The sequence below is a fragment of the Plectropomus leopardus genome, chromosome 23 (assembly GCF_008729295.1).
Source record: "Plectropomus leopardus isolate mb chromosome 23, YSFRI_Pleo_2.0, whole genome shotgun sequence".
Lineage (NCBI taxonomy): Eukaryota > Metazoa > Chordata > Actinopteri > Perciformes > Serranidae > Plectropomus > Plectropomus leopardus.
Genome location: NC_056485.1, coordinates 19,465,380 through 19,485,820, shown reverse-complemented (window position 1 = coordinate 19,485,820; position 20,441 = coordinate 19,465,380). Strand labels below are relative to the sequence as shown.

Genomic DNA, 20,441 nt, shown 5'->3' with positions numbered 1-20,441 from the left:
AGCATCATTTACTTGTTTATTTATGTCCTGTTTAATTATCAACTTTTATCTAATCATTTATGAATTTATCTTTTTTGTTTTCAAACTTAATTCAACATTTGTTCATTTTCTTTACACGTTTCAGCATTTATTTCTACTTTGTATTTATTTCTTATTTNGTTTGTTTATGTATTTATTTGTTCTATTTTGTAGTTTAGACATTTATTATTTTAGTTAATTTATTTGTTTTTATTTATTCATGTATTCCTGTATTTATATATGTACACATGTATTATTTAAGTTAATTATTTTTTCTATTTTTAATTGTTTATTTATGAATTGATTTATTTATTTAAAAAATTAATTTATGAATGTATTTGTTCTTTTTTCATGAAACATAAGTCATTTTTGTCCTCCATATTTTACAGGAGCACTCCTGTAATTTTGAATAGCACTTCCATAAAGTTATAGGGTTAAAGGATTATATTTTGAGGCAACAGAAGTTGATATATCCTGATTTTTATTTCCCCCTATAGATCAAGCTCCAAAAACACTAGATCCTACACTTCCCATCATGCAGCTCAACATCACAGATGTTGCTTTGTTTATAAAAGTGTTGCATCTCACCTGCTGTCTGTCAGCTGGCAGGTGCCTTAGCAGAGGAAGGCTGCTCATTGGACCAGATCGTCTCCAAGGTGACGGAGGTTTTGAAGGGGATCGGTGAGTCTCTTTTTATCACTCGATTTAAAGTAGAAATATTTGGTATACTTGTCATGATACACTTTGTTGGTTTGCAGGTACGCTGGGGGTGAGTCTGTCTCCGTGCAGCGTTCCAGGCTGCCTGCCGTCTTTTGACCTGCCGCCAGGAGACATGGAGCTGGGACTGGGTGAGACATGATGGATAGATGGAGGAGGAGAAAGAAGTTGTCGAAAACTAAATGTACCCTAAAAGTTTTGAAAAAGTTGTGGAATTTTTATTGTTTAATAACACATGATATGTTCAAAGACTATCAGAAATGTGAAAACCCATCAATGCTTTCTGTGTTAACAGTTACTGGTTATGATAAATAGTGTAATTTTAGCTGATTTTTTTCCCAAAATGTTTTCTTTAAAAATGTTTTTGGAAGCAAATATATTTACTCATTATTCAACCTGGAAGTTGAAACTTAGTAAGAAGAGCACTGAGATGTTTCTGTAATGATATATATATATATATATATATTTTTCCAGACCAAACTGATATCCTAGTCCATAACAACTCTGTATATGGGATCCCAAATATCTGCTAAATTTCCCATTAAAGTCATATGTAAGAATGATGGAGGGAGATGAATGGTAGGAGAGAATTGTCGTAAATTTTGGCCATTTCTGAATGTTGGCTTGTCTCTTTCCAACTGTTTCAGGGATTCATGGTGAACCTGGAATCAAAAGGTCAAAGGTGATTTAGCCTAAATCTATCGCTTATATGACTCTGTGCATCTTTTTTTCTGTCACTGTTCTCATTTGCTTGTCTTTCATTTGCGTTAATTTATTGTCATTTAGGTGGCGTCCGCCGACGAGGTGGTGAAGACCATGATAGATCACATGACCAACCCTGACAGCCAATCACATCTGCCTCTTAAGTCAGGTCCTCTAAGTGTAATGTTATTTTTATTAATTTATGTTGACTTGTATTGTCTGCTTTTATTTCCGTATGTGTACTCAGTGTGTGGGTCCTTCTTCTGTTATTCAGGAGACAGTGTGGTTGTGTGTGTCAACAACCTCGGAGCTCTGTCTTGTCTGGAGATAGCTGTGGTCACCAGAGCGGTCATCATCTGTCTGGGTAACTAAAGATACATTAACATGCATTAATGTTAACTATATATAAACCCACGTTTAACAAATCTATTGTATGTCCTAAAATCCTAGAAATGTCCATAAATCATAGATATGTGCTAAAATCCTAAAAAGATCCTAATATCCTAGAAACATCCTAAAAAATTCAAAAGGTCCTAAAATCCAAGAAATGTCCTGAAGTCGTAGCTATATGCCTGCTTTATGGTGAACATCTCTTGAGGATGTTGCGAAATGTGACTGGCAGTTTTCATGGTTACAGAGAGTCGTGGTGTGGTGGTTGCCAGGGTGATGTCAGGGTCGTTCATGACATCATTGGAGATGGCAGGAGTGTCGCTGACCCTGATGAGAGCCGACGAGGAAACACTGAGACTGTTTGGTGAGCACACACACACAAGTTTGGGTTACCATACTTGTAAGGACCGTCACTGACATGATGCATTCCCCAGTTCATAAACGTATTCTTCAAGGAATTGTTCAAAATTGTTCAAAATTGTCGAAAATCTGCGTAATTGCTTTGTTTCCAAGAATGAGATAAGAAGATCACTTCCATTATTGTGTCTCTTTGTTGTGATAGGAGCTGAAGTGAAAATGTGTTTGGCTTAGCATAGTATAAAGATTTAAAACAACGGAAAATGGGTCATGAAGTAAAAAAAACAAAAACAACCTGCCAACACCTATAAAGCTCACTAAATAGCATGCATGCATTGTGTAATAAGTATATTAAGAGACATTTCAGATTTTGGGTAATATACATGCTGGATCTAAACTACTCCTTTAATCTTAACCATATGATAACCTTAACTTTAAAACCAAATCTCTACCCTTTGAGGGCTTTAAATGAGTACGGACCCTGGTTCCCAAAAATGTCCTCACAATGTCAAAAGATGCCGGTGGTCCTCACAAAGCACCAAAAGCAAAAATACACACACATATTATTAAACATTCTCTTTCCCATTTAGACGCTAAGACAAGCGCCCCCGCCTGGCCAAACCTCAGCAGTGTGTGTGTAAGCGGACGCAGCTACATGACAGACCCTCCTGCTGTGAGCACACGGCCACAGGACGACACACACTCCGAAGGTTAGTTTCCAAGGTTACCTGCAGTGTGTGTGTGTAATATATTTCTTTGTATTACATGTTGAATCTGTATTATGCCTCAAAGTTATGGTAATTTCTTGGGGGTAAAAATGTGAATAACCTAACCATAACCCTAACCCTTATACGTCATGAATGGTGTTTTATTCTAAAAAAAGTTTTTGAATCTCTGTCAATGAAAATGTGTGAGACAAAAATGAATAATACGTGAATAAATAAATAAATGTCTGGTTTTTTGCCTCTATCAGGGCCGCTGAGTCCTGTGATGCGTAAAGCGTTGGCGAGGGTTTGCTCCACACTTTTAGAAAAGCAGGAAGAACTTAACGCCCTGGACCGAGCTGCAGGGGACGGAGACTGTGGGAACACTCATGCACAGGCTGCAAAAGGTCAGAAACAGTGTGTGGCAGCAATGCTGAACTTACTTTGGGGGACACTTGTAAAATGACAGGAGGCCAGGGACCAGTGGCAGCGGCCCCATACATGTTTCTGTGATTTTAGGAGGTTTTTTAGGATTTTAGGACATTTCTAGGATTTAAGGCAATTCTAGGATTTTATGGGAATTGCTAAGATCATAAGATATTTTGAAGATTTTAGGACATTTTGAGGATTTTAGAAAATGTTAAGGTTTTTAGGACTTCAGGACATTTCTAGGATTTCAAAACATTTTTAGGATTTCAGGATTTTTCTGGAACTTCAGGATGTTTCAGTGATTCATGACATTTCTACAATCTTAGGTATTTTCCAGGATTTCAGAACATTTTTAGGATTTTAAAACATATCTAGGATTTTGGGACATTTCTCAGATTTCGGGACATTTCTTGGATTTTAGGACATTTTTGGACTTCTAGATGTTTAGTACATTTCTAGTATTTTAGCTATTTTCTAGGATTTCAGGATATTTCTATGATTTGAGGATGTTTTTAGGATTTCAGAAAATTTTTAGGATTTCAGGACTTTTTAGGATTTTAGGACATTTATAGGATTTTTGAACATTTTGGGATATTTCTCTGATTTTAGGACATTGGGGCTTAGTTAGCTGGGGCTGTGGGGGACCCTTCACTGGCACTTTTTTGATGAACAAGCTCTATTTTTTATGCTGTTTTATGCACTCTTGAATCTTATGTAAACTAGTACAAAACTAATTTCCACTGTGAATCACTTTATTTTTATTGTGAATTAGAAAATGGTTGGGGGGCCACTTGGCACCCTACAGGGGGCCAAATTTGGGCTATATGTTGAGTATGTGTGTGGTATCAAAAGCTTAACAATGACAGCAAGTGAATGTACAAAATCAAAGAACACGTAGCTTCTTATTAGACTTTTTTTGTTAAATTGTGCAAATGCTCATTCAGCCATTCAGGAGTGGCTCCAGGATCATGTTGTCCCTAGTTGCCCTGGGCAACTGCTCTCAGCCCTCGCTGGATTGGTGCAGGAGAAGATGGGCGGGTCTTCAGGAGCGGTAAGTTTACGACACCGTGGTCACATTTGTGATCACTCATCTTACGCCATTTTTACCCACAAAAACATACACACAAACACACACACTCCTCTTCACGTGTCTATCAGCTGTACAGTTTGTTCCTGACGGCAGCAGCTGGTCATGTGACCGATGGGCAGAGCGACGCTGCAGCCTGGGCTAGAGCAATGCATGCTGGGACACAGGCTATGAGGAGGTGAGCAGCAGTGTGACACATGAAGACTTCAGCAACATATATTCTGTATAATCCCTTTTGTGGTACCAGAGTAACATATGAAACTGTGTCAGAAGTTATTGTAAACTTGCTAATCCTTGTTCAGAGTATGTCTGACCAAAGTGATGCACTTTTTCCAAATTTATTATAATTTAATGTATAAATAAACTGTTATTAAATGCATATAACTGACAGATTAAACAATAATGAACATGATAAATAAATAATTGAGAAACAGTCTCTAATGTCACTTGTCTTTCAGATACGGCGGTGCTGATCCTGGAGACAGAACGATGGTAAAAAAGTTTTTTCTTTATTTTCTCTGCTGCTTCACATGCAGTATATACGTTCATGTCTTTTCTAGTTTAAATTTTGTAATTATTGTCGGCCATAAATATATTTTTCTGCCTCTGCACCAGCAATAGCCGCAGCGTTTTATTTTCAGGTTACCCATCCGTCCATATTGTCTGTACGTCCCGTTCTCGTAAATACGATATCTTGCGAACGCCTCGGGGGAATTTCTTCAAATTTTGACAAAATGTGAATTAGGATTCAACAATGAACCAATTAGATAAAAGGTCAAAGGTTAAGGTCATTGAATCCCCATCTGTCTCATGCATGTGCCTTGAGGGAATTTCTTCAACTTTAGCACAAAGTGGACTCAAAGATGAACTGATTAGATTTTTGTGGTCAAAGGTCAAAGTCATGCTGACCTTGCATCCTCCTCGTTCTTGTGAACAGAATATGACCTTTGACCTTCAATCACCAAGTTAATTCATTCTTGAGTCCAAGTGGATGTTTGTGCCAAATTTTGAAAAAAAAAAAAAGTCCCTCAAGGTGTCCTTGAGATATCTTGTTTATAAGACGAGGTCACGGTGATCTTGACTTTTGACCTATGACCATCAAAATCTAATGAGTTTATCCTTAAGTCTCAGGGGACGTTTGTGCCAAATTTAAAGAAATTCCCTCAGGGCTTTCTTGAGATTTGGCGTTCACGAGATAAGGCCTTCACCTTGGCTATTGTAAAAGCATAAAGGTCACTTTTTGTTGACATCTGTGTTGCTCTGCAGTTGGATGCTTTGTGTCCTGCTGTGGACGAGCTGATGAAGCTGACGACAGCACCACCTGGTGGGCAGATGGCTGTACTTCAGACTGCTGTTCAGGTACAGAAACATGCTTTTATTGTGAGCCTGTGTGCAGCTGGTAAAACGACTTCATGAGTACTGATGATATATGCAACACGTTTTTGATCTTTTGCCTTCCATATCTCTTCCTAGAAAGCGGCCTCGGGTGCCGAGTCGACACGTAACCTCACGGCGAGGGCGGGGCGAGCCAGCTACATCGCAGCTGAGAGGGTCAACCTGCCCGACCCCGGCGCCGTGGCTGTCGCCGCCATCCTGAGAGCCGTGCTGGAGTCGCTGGAAGGGCAGAAGTAACTCAACAAACAGTACAGCAGCAGATTATCATTCCTATCATCACACTAAAACCAGAATTACACTAGAATGCCTCAGTAACAAAGAAAAAACGGTGATTTTTAACCTCTTTGAAGCACATTTGAAGTCTTTTTATGTACTAAGATATAAAAAAAAAAAATCTGTAATTAACATCTATGATGTAAAGAATTATTAAAAATTTAGTACATGGTAAAAAAACAACAACAATTAAAAAAAAACTGTACGATCCTTTAAATTTGAAAAAAAAATCAGAAGACTTAAATAAAATATTATTACTGATTTGAATAATTATTTAGTTAAACTCTTGTAGCAGGAGAGTATTGTATGAGCCATGAATTTAACAATCCTCTCACATTCCTTGTTTCTATTAATAAAATGCAATCAAAGCATTCATTTAGTCATTTTAATACTCTTTGATATTGCATAGGGTAAACAAATATTTTGAAACTTTAAAGGCTTAAAGGGACAGTTCACTCAAATATCAAAAATACATATTTTTCTTCTTACCTGTAGTGATTTTTATTAATGTAGATAGTTTGGGTTTAAATTGCAGAGTGTCCGCCGTAGAGATGTCTGCCTTAATTCAAATATCATGAAACTAGATGACACTCGGCTTGCGGAGCTCAAAGCGCCAAAAAAATACATTTTGGGGCTGTTGCTTGAAGTACAGACTGTACATACTGTTTTTCTTTTAAAACAATTCACCAAGGTAATTTGAGTGATTGACTCTCTCAAATTTTTGGATTAAAAAAAAGAAATGTTAAAAAAAAAATTTTTTTTTAAAGACAACATATTGCCTTGGGGGAAAAAAAGCCAAAATTTTCAAAGACAAAAAGGACAACAAAAAATCCCAAATATTTATTTAAAATCACGACAAAAAAAATTTAAAGAAAAAATAAAGTGTGAGTTACGTTAAAATCATCAGCAGTAAAATAAATACAAAATACAGCCATTTAAAGTTTTATGCCCCTCCCCTAATCCGTTTATATCCTGTTCTTAAATCATTATTTTTTTCAATAATATATATTTTTTGAAGTTATCATATAGTAATGAAAAAGAACCAACAATGATGGTCGTTTTAGGGAATGTTCGGTCTTTAAAATTTCCCTGGAAAAGTCCTGGAAATGTCTCGTTTGAAAATGTGCCCTGTGGTTAACACCCACATCTTTCGGACTCCTCGTTTGTTGTCTCCTCAACATTAGCAAACGGATTTTTGTGTGTAAAATAGACAAAGTGCTCCTTTAAGTTTAATAATGGTAATAATATATTCAGATCTATTCCTGTGTAGCAAATGCTGTACGTGGATTTAAATGCACTTTATTGATTAAACAGTGTTAATTCTAACTAATAAAATAACTGTTAATATATGTTTTATCATACACTGATGAAGTGTGTGTAGTTTCTGCAGAAATCGCCACAGTTTACACGGTGAGATAAATGCGTGGTTTTTTTTTTATGATGAAAACATCCGTAGATAAAAATCTTATTCTTCTATCTTTCAGCTCTTCTTCTCTTCTTTTTAACTTTCATTTCTCTTTCTCTCGACCACCAAACGTGCACGAACTTCCTGACACACATGCACGCACACATGCGCGGCGTTGCTTTTTAGACTTTGAACACACCCACACGTTCACCCACATTATAAAACCTGCTGCACTGAACTCTTGCTTTCAGTTTTAGCAACACAGCTGCACGCAGACGCTGGCAAAGGTAAGTTTTCTTGTTGTAACGTGTGTGTTTGTGTTCACGGAGTTTAAATCATGAAAGTTAGGTTTCCCAGCAGCCACGCTGAGGTATGAGGAACGGCATTTGTGCCTTCACTTTAGTAAAAATAATCAAATTAAAGACACAATTTGAGTGTCAATGAAGGCAGAATCACTGAAACCTGATTTAACCTGCAGCCAATAAAACTACCAATTTACTAATGAGCCATTCATTCACATATTGTTTTAAAACTATGTGAAGTGAAACAAAATTCATTCATGTTTTCCATTTTGAAGTGAAGTTCAAAGAGAGACGGGCGTCGTTAACAGTCTTTCCCTCATCCGTTATTGGCATTTTTTTTTTAACTGTGAATTGTATTTTATTTTTTATTAATTTTGGCTCTAAATCTGAGTGAGACAGTCACCCTTCAACTTACAGTAACTACCACCCACTCTTATAAAATGCCTTTCAGCAGAAACTGACCCCCAAAAAATCATGTTACAATCTGTAAAAAAGAACAAAATAATAACATTTCACAGGGATAAATCAGAAGGAAATCAAAGCACAAATGTTCATCTTTTAAATCATTGTCATCACCGTTGTTATTATTGGATTCAGAGTATGAGATGTAGACTAGAAGGTAGAATTGATGCCATAAGAACAGTTTCATGGCAAAATACGTAATAATAATGGGAAAAATAAGGGAAAAGGCACTGAGAAACTTGGTAAGAAATCTTCCACAATTTGCAAGAAATTAGTAGATTTAGAAAGTTTTTATTTTTTTAAACAGCTATAGGAAAATATATTATATTATTAAATGTTATAATTTTCTTGAAATGTCTTGTATTTTCTTGCATTATTACTATTAATATTATAATTATAGCTAATTATCACAATTACATTTTTTTTTTTAAATATTTTTTTCAATTATCTCTTATTTTTTAAAAAAACTTTTTATGTAGTCAATATGAAAAAAAAACACACATACAACAAACAGCACATTGGAGATATTTACAACCCTATCAATACTCTTTTTTCATGTCCATATTCAGGCATACTAAGTAAAGAAAAACAGCTCAGAAAACACACAAAAAAGTATGAAAAAAATCTGTAGCTAGTAATATAAATTATTAATATATAATATATTTATATTATATAAATAATATTTATAATAACGATATTATAAATGGTTATTTATAATCTTATAAAATATTTTATTTATTTACTAAATTTTCAGGTAATTTTCTTGCTAATTTTTGGGTAATTCCTCTTTATTGCTTAAAGCCTCATTTCAGGTTAAACAGCTGTTGCTCACACCTGCTGGCATCTCTGTGATTCTTGTTGTTAGAGACACGATGTAATCACTCTAAAAACTATTGATTTATTCTTGTTTCCTCATCCTGCTGTGTGAATCACTAACCTTCAAATCAAAATCAGTTAACAGTATTATTAATATTTTACCGTCAACGTCACATTATCTTGCATCTTTATGCTACTTCCTTCATCACACACTTTGACAGCAGTAGTTTAAAATACTCATCTAAACCACTTCATTACAGAGTACAAAATAAGCCTTACCAGGCCATTTATTAACCTTGTTGTTCTCTTTTAACTGCAGTCGTTCAAACAGGAAACGTTAACTGTCATGGTTTTACATTCAGCCACCTGGTTAACCGAAAAATAAATACATGTTCACAATGCCAGGAAGCTGCTGTTTTACTGTTCATCTCTCTGATTTCTGCATTATGCATTCATATTTCCCCACTTCTCTTGAAACCTGTTGCTGATGTTGTAACTGCATGTCAAGTAAGAAAAATGTTGTTTAACCCCTCGAAAATGAGCAAATTGGGTTGATTTTAAAAAAGAGAAGCAAAAACCAAAACAATGGACACCCAAAGAAGAAATTAAGCTAAAAATAAGCAAGACAGAATGAAGAAAAAATTACACCAAAATTAATATAAGTGTAAATATAAGTAATATAAATTAAAATTACATAAAAGTAACACAAAACAAAACCAAAAAACAAGGCAAACATGACTCTTGGAAAAAATGCTTAAAATTATATTAATTCTGTGATATAATTTTAATATATGTTAATAATGATAATTATGAATGTATCCTTTTGTCTTTTTATCCAGGATATTTTTCCCTATCTATTAAAGACTAAAAATAAATACTAAGTTTGTTAAATTGCTCGTTGCCTCTCTTTGTTTTTGAAAGAAACTGCACTGATTTGCTCAGATTTCAGAGGTTTACACACTTCTGAAAGGCGTCCTGAAAGCAGGTACGAGAAAAGTGATGCCACTCCAGGTTACAAAGGGTTAATGTATACGTTGTAATAACAAGTGTGTGTGTGCGTGTGTGTTGTGTGTGTGTGTGTGTGTGTGTGTTGTGTGTGTGTGTGTGTTGTGTGTGTGTGTGTAGTGTGTCAGATGGAGTTTGCCTGCAGTCATGTTGTGTGTAATTGGAGGCCTGATGGATCAGGTGAGTTTTGTACATTTTCTGGCATTTTGAGTGTAAAATTTGCTGTTTTTCTATGAAATTTTGAATAATTTTGCATTATTACATTAAGGCTCTTTTACTGATTTATTGTTTGTTTTTACTACTCTGCATGGTATGATTTTAAATGCTACAATTAAATCTGTTCTCGTTAATAACCGTGTAACACCAAACATCCACTGTTCCCATTTAGACATCTATTTTATTTATTTACTTTTTAAATTTATCTTTAGGGCAATGTGTAATTTAATAAGACATGGCCCAAAAAAAATGGTTTTAAAAAATTAAGTTGCAAGAAATCCCCTGAAAATGTGAAAATAAATTAGTATATTAATATAATGAATATAAGATATTTTTTTCTGGATTTTCTTCTACAATAATAATAAATTTTTAGTAACCTCCTCCCTAAAATTCATTTTCAGGTCATTTTTGTCACCTGTTTCATTTAATTTATTAAGTATTACTTATTTTGGCACCAGAAATGTGTCTTAATGAACTCATTTTGCCAGCATCCACAGGTTTTTCTCTCTCCATGGAGCGTGACGATACGGTGACTGTTAACTCAAACAGCGAGAAGGTAATTCTCTCTCTTGCAAATATTTGCATAAAAACCATACTACCCGTTCATAAAGGTCACCGTTTTTCTGCTAATCACATTCTCAAGAGTATTGCAGTTAAACAACAGGAAAGCAAAGTAGAAACCTGTGTGTGTGTGTGTGTGTGGGGAGCAATGTGTGTGTGTGTGTGGTGGCACTTTGCCAGAAGACAAAGCAGCAAACGTGCAGGAGATAAAATCAGATAATTCAAGACAAGGGAAAGTCCACACGCAGAACACGGTTGTCAGTTAATTAAATCTCAACAGTCGATAGTTAAATCGTACTTAACTTTTTTTTTTTTCTGAGAAAATTGGAAAGGAAAGGTAAAAAAAAGTTACAAAAAAATCAACAAGCAATGACATAACCTGAACAGAAAAGTCCCCTAAAAAAAATCATATGACTCTGTACATCATTTAAAAATGTCATTTTGTTGCTATGGTCCTAGAAATGCCCTAAAATCCGCCCAAAAAATGTCAAACATGTGTTCATAATAATTCTGTAAACATCCAGTTTTAAAAAAATTAATCATGATCCTAAAATCCTAGAAAACACCCAAAAATCTGAGAAACATCATCAAGTTTTAGCAAGTGTCCTAAAGTCCTAGAACATCCTAAAATCACTTTGAGATTTCCAAAAATCCGAGAAACAACCTTAAATCCAATGGACGCTACTAAAATCGTAGAACTTTTCAAAAAACTGTACAAACTTCAAAAATCCTAGAAATTTCAGAAAAATCCAAAAAAAATCCCTAAAATCCTAAATGCGTACCTTGAATTGTATAAAGTTCCTGAGAAATTTCCAAAAATCCATATTAAATGTACCTAAAATCCAAGAGGAAATGTCCTACAATCCTAAAAATATGTCCCTAAAATTCCTTAATACGATCCTGGAATCTATTTATAATGTCCCCTAAAAATCCTTAAAAAAGTCCTAAAATCCTTGATACGTCCTGGAAACTTATAAATGATCCGTAAAATCCATAGAAATTACCTACATCCAAAAAATGTCCTTAAAATTCCTTAATAACGTCCTGGAAAACTTATAGACTGACCTAAAAATCCTAAAAATGTCCTAAAAATACTTTTTAAATGTTCTAAAAATCCTTGATATGTCCTGGAAACTCCTATAAATGTCCTAAAATCTATAAATGTCCTAACATCTATATAAATGTTTAAATTTTTAAAAATGTCCTAAAAATCCTATTTTTTTTCCTTTTTTTTTTTTTTTTTTTGGGTAAAATTCTTTTTGCGTTTTCATGGAATCTTATAAAGTCCTGAGATCCTAGAAATGTCCTAAATCTTTAATTCCTAAAACATGTATGGGGCTGCTGCGACTGGCCTGGGCACTCCTGTCATTTTGCCAAAAGTGGCCCCCAACAAAGCATGTTGAGTGTCCCTGCTTTAGTTTTTTGTTATTTTCTGTCTTCAGGTTTAATCCTCCCACACCGCTGCCATCCTCGCCGTCTCAGAAATCCGTCCTTCCCCCTCCTCGCCTTATTTCGGCCTGAAACGTGCCTCGCCCCCTCCCCCCTCCAGTCCAGCCCAGAGTGAGGTCTGTTTGTTCTCTCTCTGAGGAAATCATTGATTTTTGAGAGTTTTATTTACTTTTTGAATTTTTCACTCCTTTTGTCGCGTTCATCAGTCGATAAGGAAGGAGGAAACAGGCTGGAAGCCAACGTCAACGTCGTCTCGCTCCAGTATCGGAAATGGTCGGACCATCAGCGGAGGTCAGAGGTCACACACACACACAGACTTACAGTGGATATCAGGTATATCCAAACTTAATTTTTTCTTTGGGGTCTAATTCTGCAAAATTACATGTTTTGTTAGATTTTAGATTTTAGGATTTTAAGGCAATTTTTAGGATGTTTCTCTGATTTTTAGGATGTTTTTAGGAGTTTAGCACCTTTTTTTAGGGTTTTTCAGGACATTTTTAGAATTTAAGCACATATCTACAATTTTAGGACATTTTTCAGAGATTTTAGGATGAAACCAGGATTTCAGAGTATTAGGAGCGTAGCTGAGACCTCTGTCGGGGGTGTGGAGGATCCTCCACTGGCATTTTGTTTTTGATAAACAAACTCTATTTTGATGCTGTTTTATGCACTCTGGCACTTTATATATACCAGAAATATACAAAATAATTCCAGTGTGAATCAGTTTATTTTTACTGTGACCTGGAGAATGATCGGGGCCATCCAGTAACAGGGGGCCAGATTTTGGCCTGTGGGCTGTAAGTTAAGAAATCTCTGCATTATATCATAGTTTTTTTACACCTCTTTTTCTCTTTTTTCTAACCAGCGTCAGGCCCAGGAGAGCTGTCCAGAGCCGATGATTTGTGGGAAATGCAGTGCTGCTTTGTTCTTGTCTGAGTTCTGTACAGAAAAAAAACGTGAGTGTGAAATTATTTTACTGTTTTTTCTGCATTTTAAAGCACTTTTTTTGAATCAGGTGCAACAAAGAAAAGTAAACCAATGAGATAAAAATGAAAGATGAAACGTCTCATCTTCTCTCTTCCTGTCGTTCAGGTTGTGGGTGTAGTGAGTTCTGCTGGGTGTTGAGAAACGCCGATGAACGACAGTGTGCAGGAGAGTGTGTGTTGGCCAGCGCACAGGTGTGCACAGCGACGGCACCTCTACCTGCCGAGTCCAGGAGCGACGATGACTACCAGAACCTGGAGGCCACACTGGTGGTGTTCTGTGTGGACATTTCTGGCAGCATGGTCCGTCACTACAGAGGTGTGTGTGTGTGTGTGTGTGTGTGTGTGTGTGTGTGTGTGTGTGTGTGTGTGTGTGTGTGTGTGATACATTATTTTCAGGTGATTAGACATTAAAGATAACTAAATATTAAATTTCTGCCAATTTATCCTCCTAAATAAATGAGGACTCAAATTACGGCCCCAATACGGGACATTATCTGGGTCCCAGTAGGGTAAATGCCTGGTGGCCCCCCAAACCGTTTTTCTATTCACAATAAATAGCTAAGGCCCCTAATGCACTGAAATCCGAGAGTGTCCTAAAATCCTTGAATCGTCCTTAAGTCCTAGAAACATCCTAAAATCTGAGAAATGTCCAAAAATGCGAGAGAAAATCCTCAAATCCTAAATGAGTCTTATAAAACTGTAGAAATGTTTTTTCTTAAATCCTAGAAACATCTTAATTTCTGAGAAATGCCCTAAAACTTGAGAAAAAGCGACCTAAAATCCTAAAAAAAAATTCACATAAATGTAAATTGTAACTCTTCACGTGTGGAGAAATCCATATCATTTTCTCATGTTTTTGCTCCTGTTTTTAGGGTTTTTTTACATCGATGCAGTGTGGAACGGCGTACATATTCCAGATTGGAGGTGAGATGAGTGATTTAACTATTGGCCATGTAGTGTGTGTGGAAAAACAAATATATACATATATATATATATATATATACTATACATACATATATATATATATTAAAATTTTTGAAGGGACTGTTGCTGTTGGTTTTCTGTCAGGGTATCCAGGATGCCCTCCAGAGGGCGCTGTCGTCGCTGCTGCAGCAGTCCCCCCGCAGGAGAAGAGTGGCTCTGGTCACGATTCAACGACGAGGTACAAGATATAATTACAATGAAATAAATTAAAGTTATGAGTTATAAAAAAGAAAGACATAAAGAACATGGAGCTAAATAATAAATTAGTAGTTTGGATACTGTTTTTTATGTTTGGAGATTTTTAATTTTTCATTAAAGTATTAATGTAATAAATGTATTGCTTTTAAGTTTTACCTTTTATGTTCTTTTCTCGGTAACTTTTATTGTATTATGAGTATATATATATATATATATATATATATATATATATTTATATTTATATTTTATATGAATATATATGAAATGTGCTACACAAATACCCAATCCCCTGTTTTATTTGTATATATTTTTTCTCTTTTTAATTCCATTGCAACACTAAATGCTGAAAAAGGCTCATTCGAGATTCCATAGAGCAGAAAATGGATACATGAGAACCACAAATAAAACCATGAAAACATGATGTAGATTTTACTCACAAATTTATCATTAACAGGCAGAAAACTCGATGCATTAAAATGAACAAAAATTCAGGAACATTAAGTGTGTCGATGTGTAAAATCTTATGGCAGGGCATATCCCAATCCTAAGTGTTAAGTCCTCACGTTTTTGTTTTATTTGTTTTTTTTCAGGTGGTGATTATATGGCGATTGGTACGCGTGTTCCTCTCACGCTCAGGGACCTGGGCGTTGGTTGATTATGACCATATATGGCAGGCAGGCTGCGGCGTTTAGCGATCCCTCACTGTATCGCTGAGACGTACCAACAGCTCGTACAGAGGGTCAAAGAGTGAGTTCTGCATATTTACTGCTCTTGCATTTAGATTTAACTTTAAACAGGATTTCATGTATTTCTATTTTTCTTAGGCTGTACTTTTTATTTTTTTATTTTTGTTATACTTTTTATATTTCTGTGTATACATTACATTATTGTTCTTGCAGTGTTTTTATGCTTACTTTATTTTTAATTCTTTTTTCTTGTAATTTTTCTACAAGGTTCCCATTTTTTAAAAATGTACTCAATAGTCCCATTTTGTGGTGACATAACTTGAATATTTGTCGTTTTACTTTTTCAGCCTCAGGGAATATGGCGCGACATGTCTGGGTCCTGCAGCGTTAGCCTCGGTTGCCATGGCGTCAAGGTACCGGGGTTCAAAGGTGAGTGAATCTCATGAACCCGATATCTCAAGAACAGCCTCGATGGGATTTTCTTCAAATTTGACACAAACGTCACATAAGACTCACAGGATGAAATGTGACTCTAGATATTGGTGGTCAAAAGTCAAGGTCACGGTGACCTTGCATCCATGCCTCATCCTCCATGAATGCAATATCTCAAGAAAGGATTGAGATGTTTTCTTCAAACATGACACAAATGTTACACTTGGAAGAGGAGAGAAAAACAAATGGCAAAGTGTTTTCTTTAAAAATTGAGTAAAAAAAAAAAAAAAAAAAAAAAATTAAGAAAAAGCCTAAAATTAGAAAAATTGCCAACAAATTTTTAATGAAAACATGCTGTTTGTCTTTTAAAATTAACAAAAAAAAAAAAAAGTAAAAAAAAATACATCAAAAAACAAATAAAAAACATGAGTCCCTAATTTATATTTAAATATTAATATTTTTCTAAATCCTTTTTTTTATCCTATGATCAAAACAGCTATTATATAGTAATAAAAGAAGAAAATGACAAGGGAGTATTTTTTGGTATTTTAGAGATGTTATGGTCTTTGGGATTTGCCTCAAAGTCACGAAAATGTATTAAATTTAGTAAAAATGTGTATGAACCCTGTATATTCATACAGCTCGAAAGTGTGGAGAAAATTTCATCTTGTTATTAGGCCTCATCTCATCTGAAACCAAAACAAGACAGAAATTACCCGGATAACCCGGAGACTTGTGGGTAAATAGTGAGTTCTTCATCTTCTGTGTCCTTGCAGGTGATTTTGTGCACACGACGGCAGAGCAAAAACATCGGGACTGGGCGAGATGGAGGCTAGACTCCCTCTCTGTCCTCCTCCCGCTCACTCCGTAATTTCTACAGACAGCTGTCTCTGCAGGCTGGTGGCCAGTGGGTGAGGATGACGTCTGCTCGTTTGTTACCGTGCAAAATAATCACATTAAATCAAAATATAATATAAAACAAATTTAAATATGTTGCTTTCTTACTCCAGAGTCATAATTTCAGTGATGACCTTTGAAGGGATCAGATTGTCGCTATGGCAGACGTCGGGAGACTCGCAGACACGACTGGAGGAAGGGTGAGGCCCTCACATACTGTGCATTCACACAAAACTGCTGCTACTGAGGAACAAAAAAAATGTCCCGAGGGTGGAAACAAAAAAAGTACCAAAATTCCTCTTATGAATGTGTAAAAAAATAAAAAAAAACCAACACAATTCCTCTCATGAAGTTTCAATTGTTGTGTGGCTTGAAAAAAAGTTTAGAATAAAAAAAGTAGAAATAGCCCAAAAATTTTTAAAGACAAAAAATACAATTAAAAAAAAACAAAAGCAAACATCACCAAAAATTTTAAGAAAAAAATACTTACTTTCCTTCCACCCCCCTTCTCCAGCACAGGTGAACATCGTGTAGCATCGGTACCGTTGCATCGGAGAGATCCAGTCAGCCATTTCTCTGAGGACAAAACATCCTTGCAACAGGCGTCACAGCAAACCATGCATCGCTCCTGATGGAGTGTGTTGAGTGTTACCAAAAAATACAGTGACACAAACCTTTCAGGTTGTTTTGTTATGTAAACTATGGGACAGAATGTACGCCAAAAATAATCCATACTCCCTGGTCCAGTGCTACAATGCCAAGGCTAAAGCATTCATTATTGGTCTGTAATGTCATCTTTATCTTTATCTTTTATCTTTATAAATGTCTTTTGATATTGTCTTGATCCTTAATTATTTGTCTTGATCCTTATTATTATTATTATTATTATTATTATTTATTATTATTGATTATTATTATTATGTAATTTATTATACTGTATGTGATGAATATTTATTAATGTAAAAAAAAAAATCCATGTAAAAATCTCTCTACTATTCATTTGCATGTATAATTTTTAGGATTTTTAATTGGCTTTTTTTGTCTTTGTAGGTATTTTCCCTATGAGGATGAAACCAATCACAAACTGGTGAGAGAGATTGGGGATGTGACTAAGGGGCTGGAAATCACCATCCAGTTTGCAGTAAAACCAGAATTTATGGAAGGTATAATTAAAATTAATTCATTAAAAACTTTACAGGTTTACACTACATTGTGGGGACTATGTCGCCACACTGTCATTGTGGGGACTTTCACCCATTAAGGTTAATGTATGTATGTATGTATGTGACAGTTTTTCTTCAGAGAGACACTATTCCATTTCAACTCCAGCTGAACTTCAAGACTAAAGACCAAGAAAAAGTTACTCGTGTTATAACTGAACAGCGACCAGTTACAACCTGCAGGTAAACACTGTCGGGTTGAATACTTAGCTTGTAATACTTTTAAAGCATTGACTTAATTTAAAATTTAAAAAGATCATTGTAAATGTATTGAAAAACGTAAAACTTTCATATCAATGTAGAATGTGATCAGCCATGTTTGTCTTTAGAATTAATTTGTCCGCCTTTTTCTCATTTCCTCTGTCTGAAGTCGGATTTGGGCCGGCAGCCTCAACATGGCGGTGCTTGGCGTCCACTGTGCTCAACTCTGTGCCAGTTTGACCATGGAGGGTCGAGTGCAGGAGGCACAGAGGCAACTAAAAGCACAGCAAGACCTGCACAAATTAATCAGGTATGACGCTGTTCAGGTGGAGGAAAAAAGCAATGTGGTTAAAACATCACTGTATTTATTAATGAGTCGGTTATTTATGAAAAAACTCACTTAAAAAACAGCCTGTTAAGGTAAAACAAACATTCTAATAAAGAAATACTTGTAAGTGCATTCAGAGTAGAAATACATCATTACAATATTTTTTTGTTTTTGGAAAATAATTGGCCATAACAGAAATTTGATGTGCTTTTACATTTGGAAATACTTTTTGAGGTTATATCTATGCAATAAATTTAATGTATAACAATGTATAACAACATAAAATATAAAGATTTCATCTTTAACAAGTCTTGTGTGTGTACAAGTCTGGTTTACAATACGTTTTGGGGATCCTCACCCAGTTTGGGTCCCCATTGGTTCCCCTCACCATTAGCTGTTTATTTTGGATTTAGACTTAGTTTTATTGTTAAGATTAGAAGTTTTAGTCCAAAGTGTAGGTAAAGGTTGAGGTTAATGTTTATGTCACTTACTCCTTCTGCCCATAGTAAGCAGAGGCCAATCCAAAAGGAGGAGAGCATCTATGGCAACTGGATGGACACCATGACAACCATATGTGATGACATCACCACGGAATCCTTGGTATCATTATTTATTATTATTTATTTTCTATATTAATTGATTTTTGTGTTGTGCAGTTAATGTTAGCCACGGAGAAACTCTCTTTCTGGATAGGTTTTTGTTGTCTGGTGTGAACAACTGCACTATTTTTTATTTTATTTTATTTATTTTTTAATACATTTTATTTGAAAATGCAGCATGGCAACACAGATCATTTGCAGCAGACCACATGTGCAAGCATACTCCAGCTCCATATTTTTATATCATTCTGGTGAGCGACGACTTTCAGATATCATTTCTTTTCTCCTATAGACTCTCTCTGATGAAGCAGCTAAGGTAATGTACCAGATGAAGAGAGCCAGCAGTGTCAACAGCTACAGCAACACAACTGAGATCCAAAAAAAGACGAGGAAGAAGAAGAAGAAGGCCCTCGTGGAAGGAATGTAACAAAATCCACAAATATGGAGACTTGATTTTACATTTTTCATTCATTTAGCGCTAGCACTAAAAGAAGGTTCACTGCACTGCTGAATGTGTAGTAATAATACTGGAATTTACTGAAAATTCTCAAAAACATATACATGATTGCTATAAATAATTTATGACATATTAGAATACTATGTATTGTTTTAATTGATTTGATAAATCCAAAGAATACTTGACTGAGAAAGAAATATTTTACAGATTTTTGGATATGTCTAGGATATTAGGATATTTTTAGTATTTTAAGAAATTCCCCGGGATTTCAGGACATTGCTAGGATTTTTGTACATTTCTAGGGTTTTAGAATGTTTCTAGGATTTTAAGACAATTCGCAGATTTTAGGCTGTTTCTAGGATTTAAGGACATTTCCAGGATTTAAGGATATTTCTACAATTTAAGGACATTTGTAGGATTTCAAGATCTTTCCAGGATTTAAGGATATTTCTACAATTTAAGGACATTTGTAGGATTTCAAAATCTTTCCAGGATTTAAGGATATTTCTACAATTTAAGGACATTTGTAGGATTTCAAAATCTTTCCAGGATTTTAGGATGTTTCTGGGATTGTGAAACATTTCTACAACTTAAGGACATTTCTGTGAGTTTTGACCATGTCAAGAATTTCAGCACGGTTTTAGGACATAAAAGTATACAGCTTTTATTGTACATCTGCCTCCAGTGTCAGCAGATGGTGATAGAGCTGATACAGCATTGATTGAATTCTTGACAGTCTCTGACAGTTTGACAGAGCAGCTATGGTCTAGTCTCATTTTCGATCTTGTGCATGAGCACATTGTCGAGCTGGCTTTAGCCCTCGCATCAGTTGGCTATAGTCCCACATACTATTGCCAAATGCTACGAATGCCTTTGCAAAAATCAAACAAACAAACGGACAAAAAACACACCCGGCTGCGTGTTGCATTGAAAAGTGACTGCACAGTCAGTCTCTGTTCATCTTTTCTTGCTGTGTCCATATAAGTATATAATTTAAAAGCTTGTTCTACATTTCAATTGGGACAATTCTTGGATTTTAGAACATTTGTAGGATTTTCAGACATTTCTCAGATTACAGTGCATTTCTCAGATTTAGGACATTTCTAGGATTTGGGATATTTCTAGGGTTTGGGATTCTTCTTCGATTTTGGGATGTTTGTAGGAT

General features: G+C 35.4%; 2 protein-coding genes across 2 annotated transcripts in view; both read left to right on the top strand.

Annotated features, from left to right (window-relative positions):
- tkfc (triokinase/FMN cyclase) overlaps nucleotides 1-6,224 on the top strand; it is a 9,411-nt gene extending 3,187 nt beyond the window's left edge. The window contains exons 2-15 of the mRNA XM_042512727.1: nucleotides 408-417; nucleotides 594-699; nucleotides 777-866; nucleotides 1,383-1,417; nucleotides 1,522-1,606; nucleotides 1,712-1,801; nucleotides 2,075-2,191; nucleotides 2,775-2,894; nucleotides 3,158-3,295; nucleotides 4,262-4,368; nucleotides 4,476-4,582; nucleotides 4,863-4,896; nucleotides 5,671-5,763; nucleotides 5,878-6,224. Of these exons, the coding sequence (XP_042368661.1) occupies nucleotides 408-417; nucleotides 594-699; nucleotides 777-866; nucleotides 1,383-1,417; nucleotides 1,522-1,606; nucleotides 1,712-1,801; nucleotides 2,075-2,191; nucleotides 2,775-2,894; nucleotides 3,158-3,295; nucleotides 4,262-4,368; nucleotides 4,476-4,582; nucleotides 4,863-4,896; nucleotides 5,671-5,763; nucleotides 5,878-6,036 (1,291 nt within the window). The 3' untranslated portion in view covers nucleotides 6,037-6,224. The remainder of the gene's footprint in view (nucleotides 1-407; nucleotides 418-593; nucleotides 700-776; nucleotides 867-1,382; nucleotides 1,418-1,521; nucleotides 1,607-1,711; nucleotides 1,802-2,074; nucleotides 2,192-2,774; nucleotides 2,895-3,157; nucleotides 3,296-4,261; nucleotides 4,369-4,475; nucleotides 4,583-4,862; nucleotides 4,897-5,670; nucleotides 5,764-5,877) is intronic.
- An 831-nt stretch (nucleotides 6,225-7,055) lies between these two features.
- On the top strand, nucleotides 7,056-19,534 carry si:dkey-9k7.3 (circularly permutated Ras protein 1). The gene is given in 23 exon segments (XM_042512726.1): nucleotides 7,056-7,764; nucleotides 10,191-10,242; nucleotides 10,767-10,834; nucleotides 12,382-12,408; nucleotides 12,503-12,586; nucleotides 13,154-13,244; nucleotides 13,434-13,483; nucleotides 13,485-13,598; nucleotides 14,316-14,436; nucleotides 15,047-15,096; nucleotides 15,098-15,142; nucleotides 15,145-15,203; nucleotides 15,490-15,571; nucleotides 16,351-16,477; nucleotides 16,587-16,630; nucleotides 16,633-16,676; nucleotides 17,006-17,087; nucleotides 17,090-17,109; nucleotides 17,522-17,634; nucleotides 17,763-17,874; nucleotides 18,062-18,202; nucleotides 18,727-18,820; nucleotides 19,112-19,534. Coding segments are annotated over 22 exon segments (1,755 nt in total). The 5' UTR covers nucleotides 7,056-7,764; the 3' UTR covers nucleotides 19,247-19,534.
- Nucleotides 19,535-20,441: the final 907 nt, after the last annotated feature.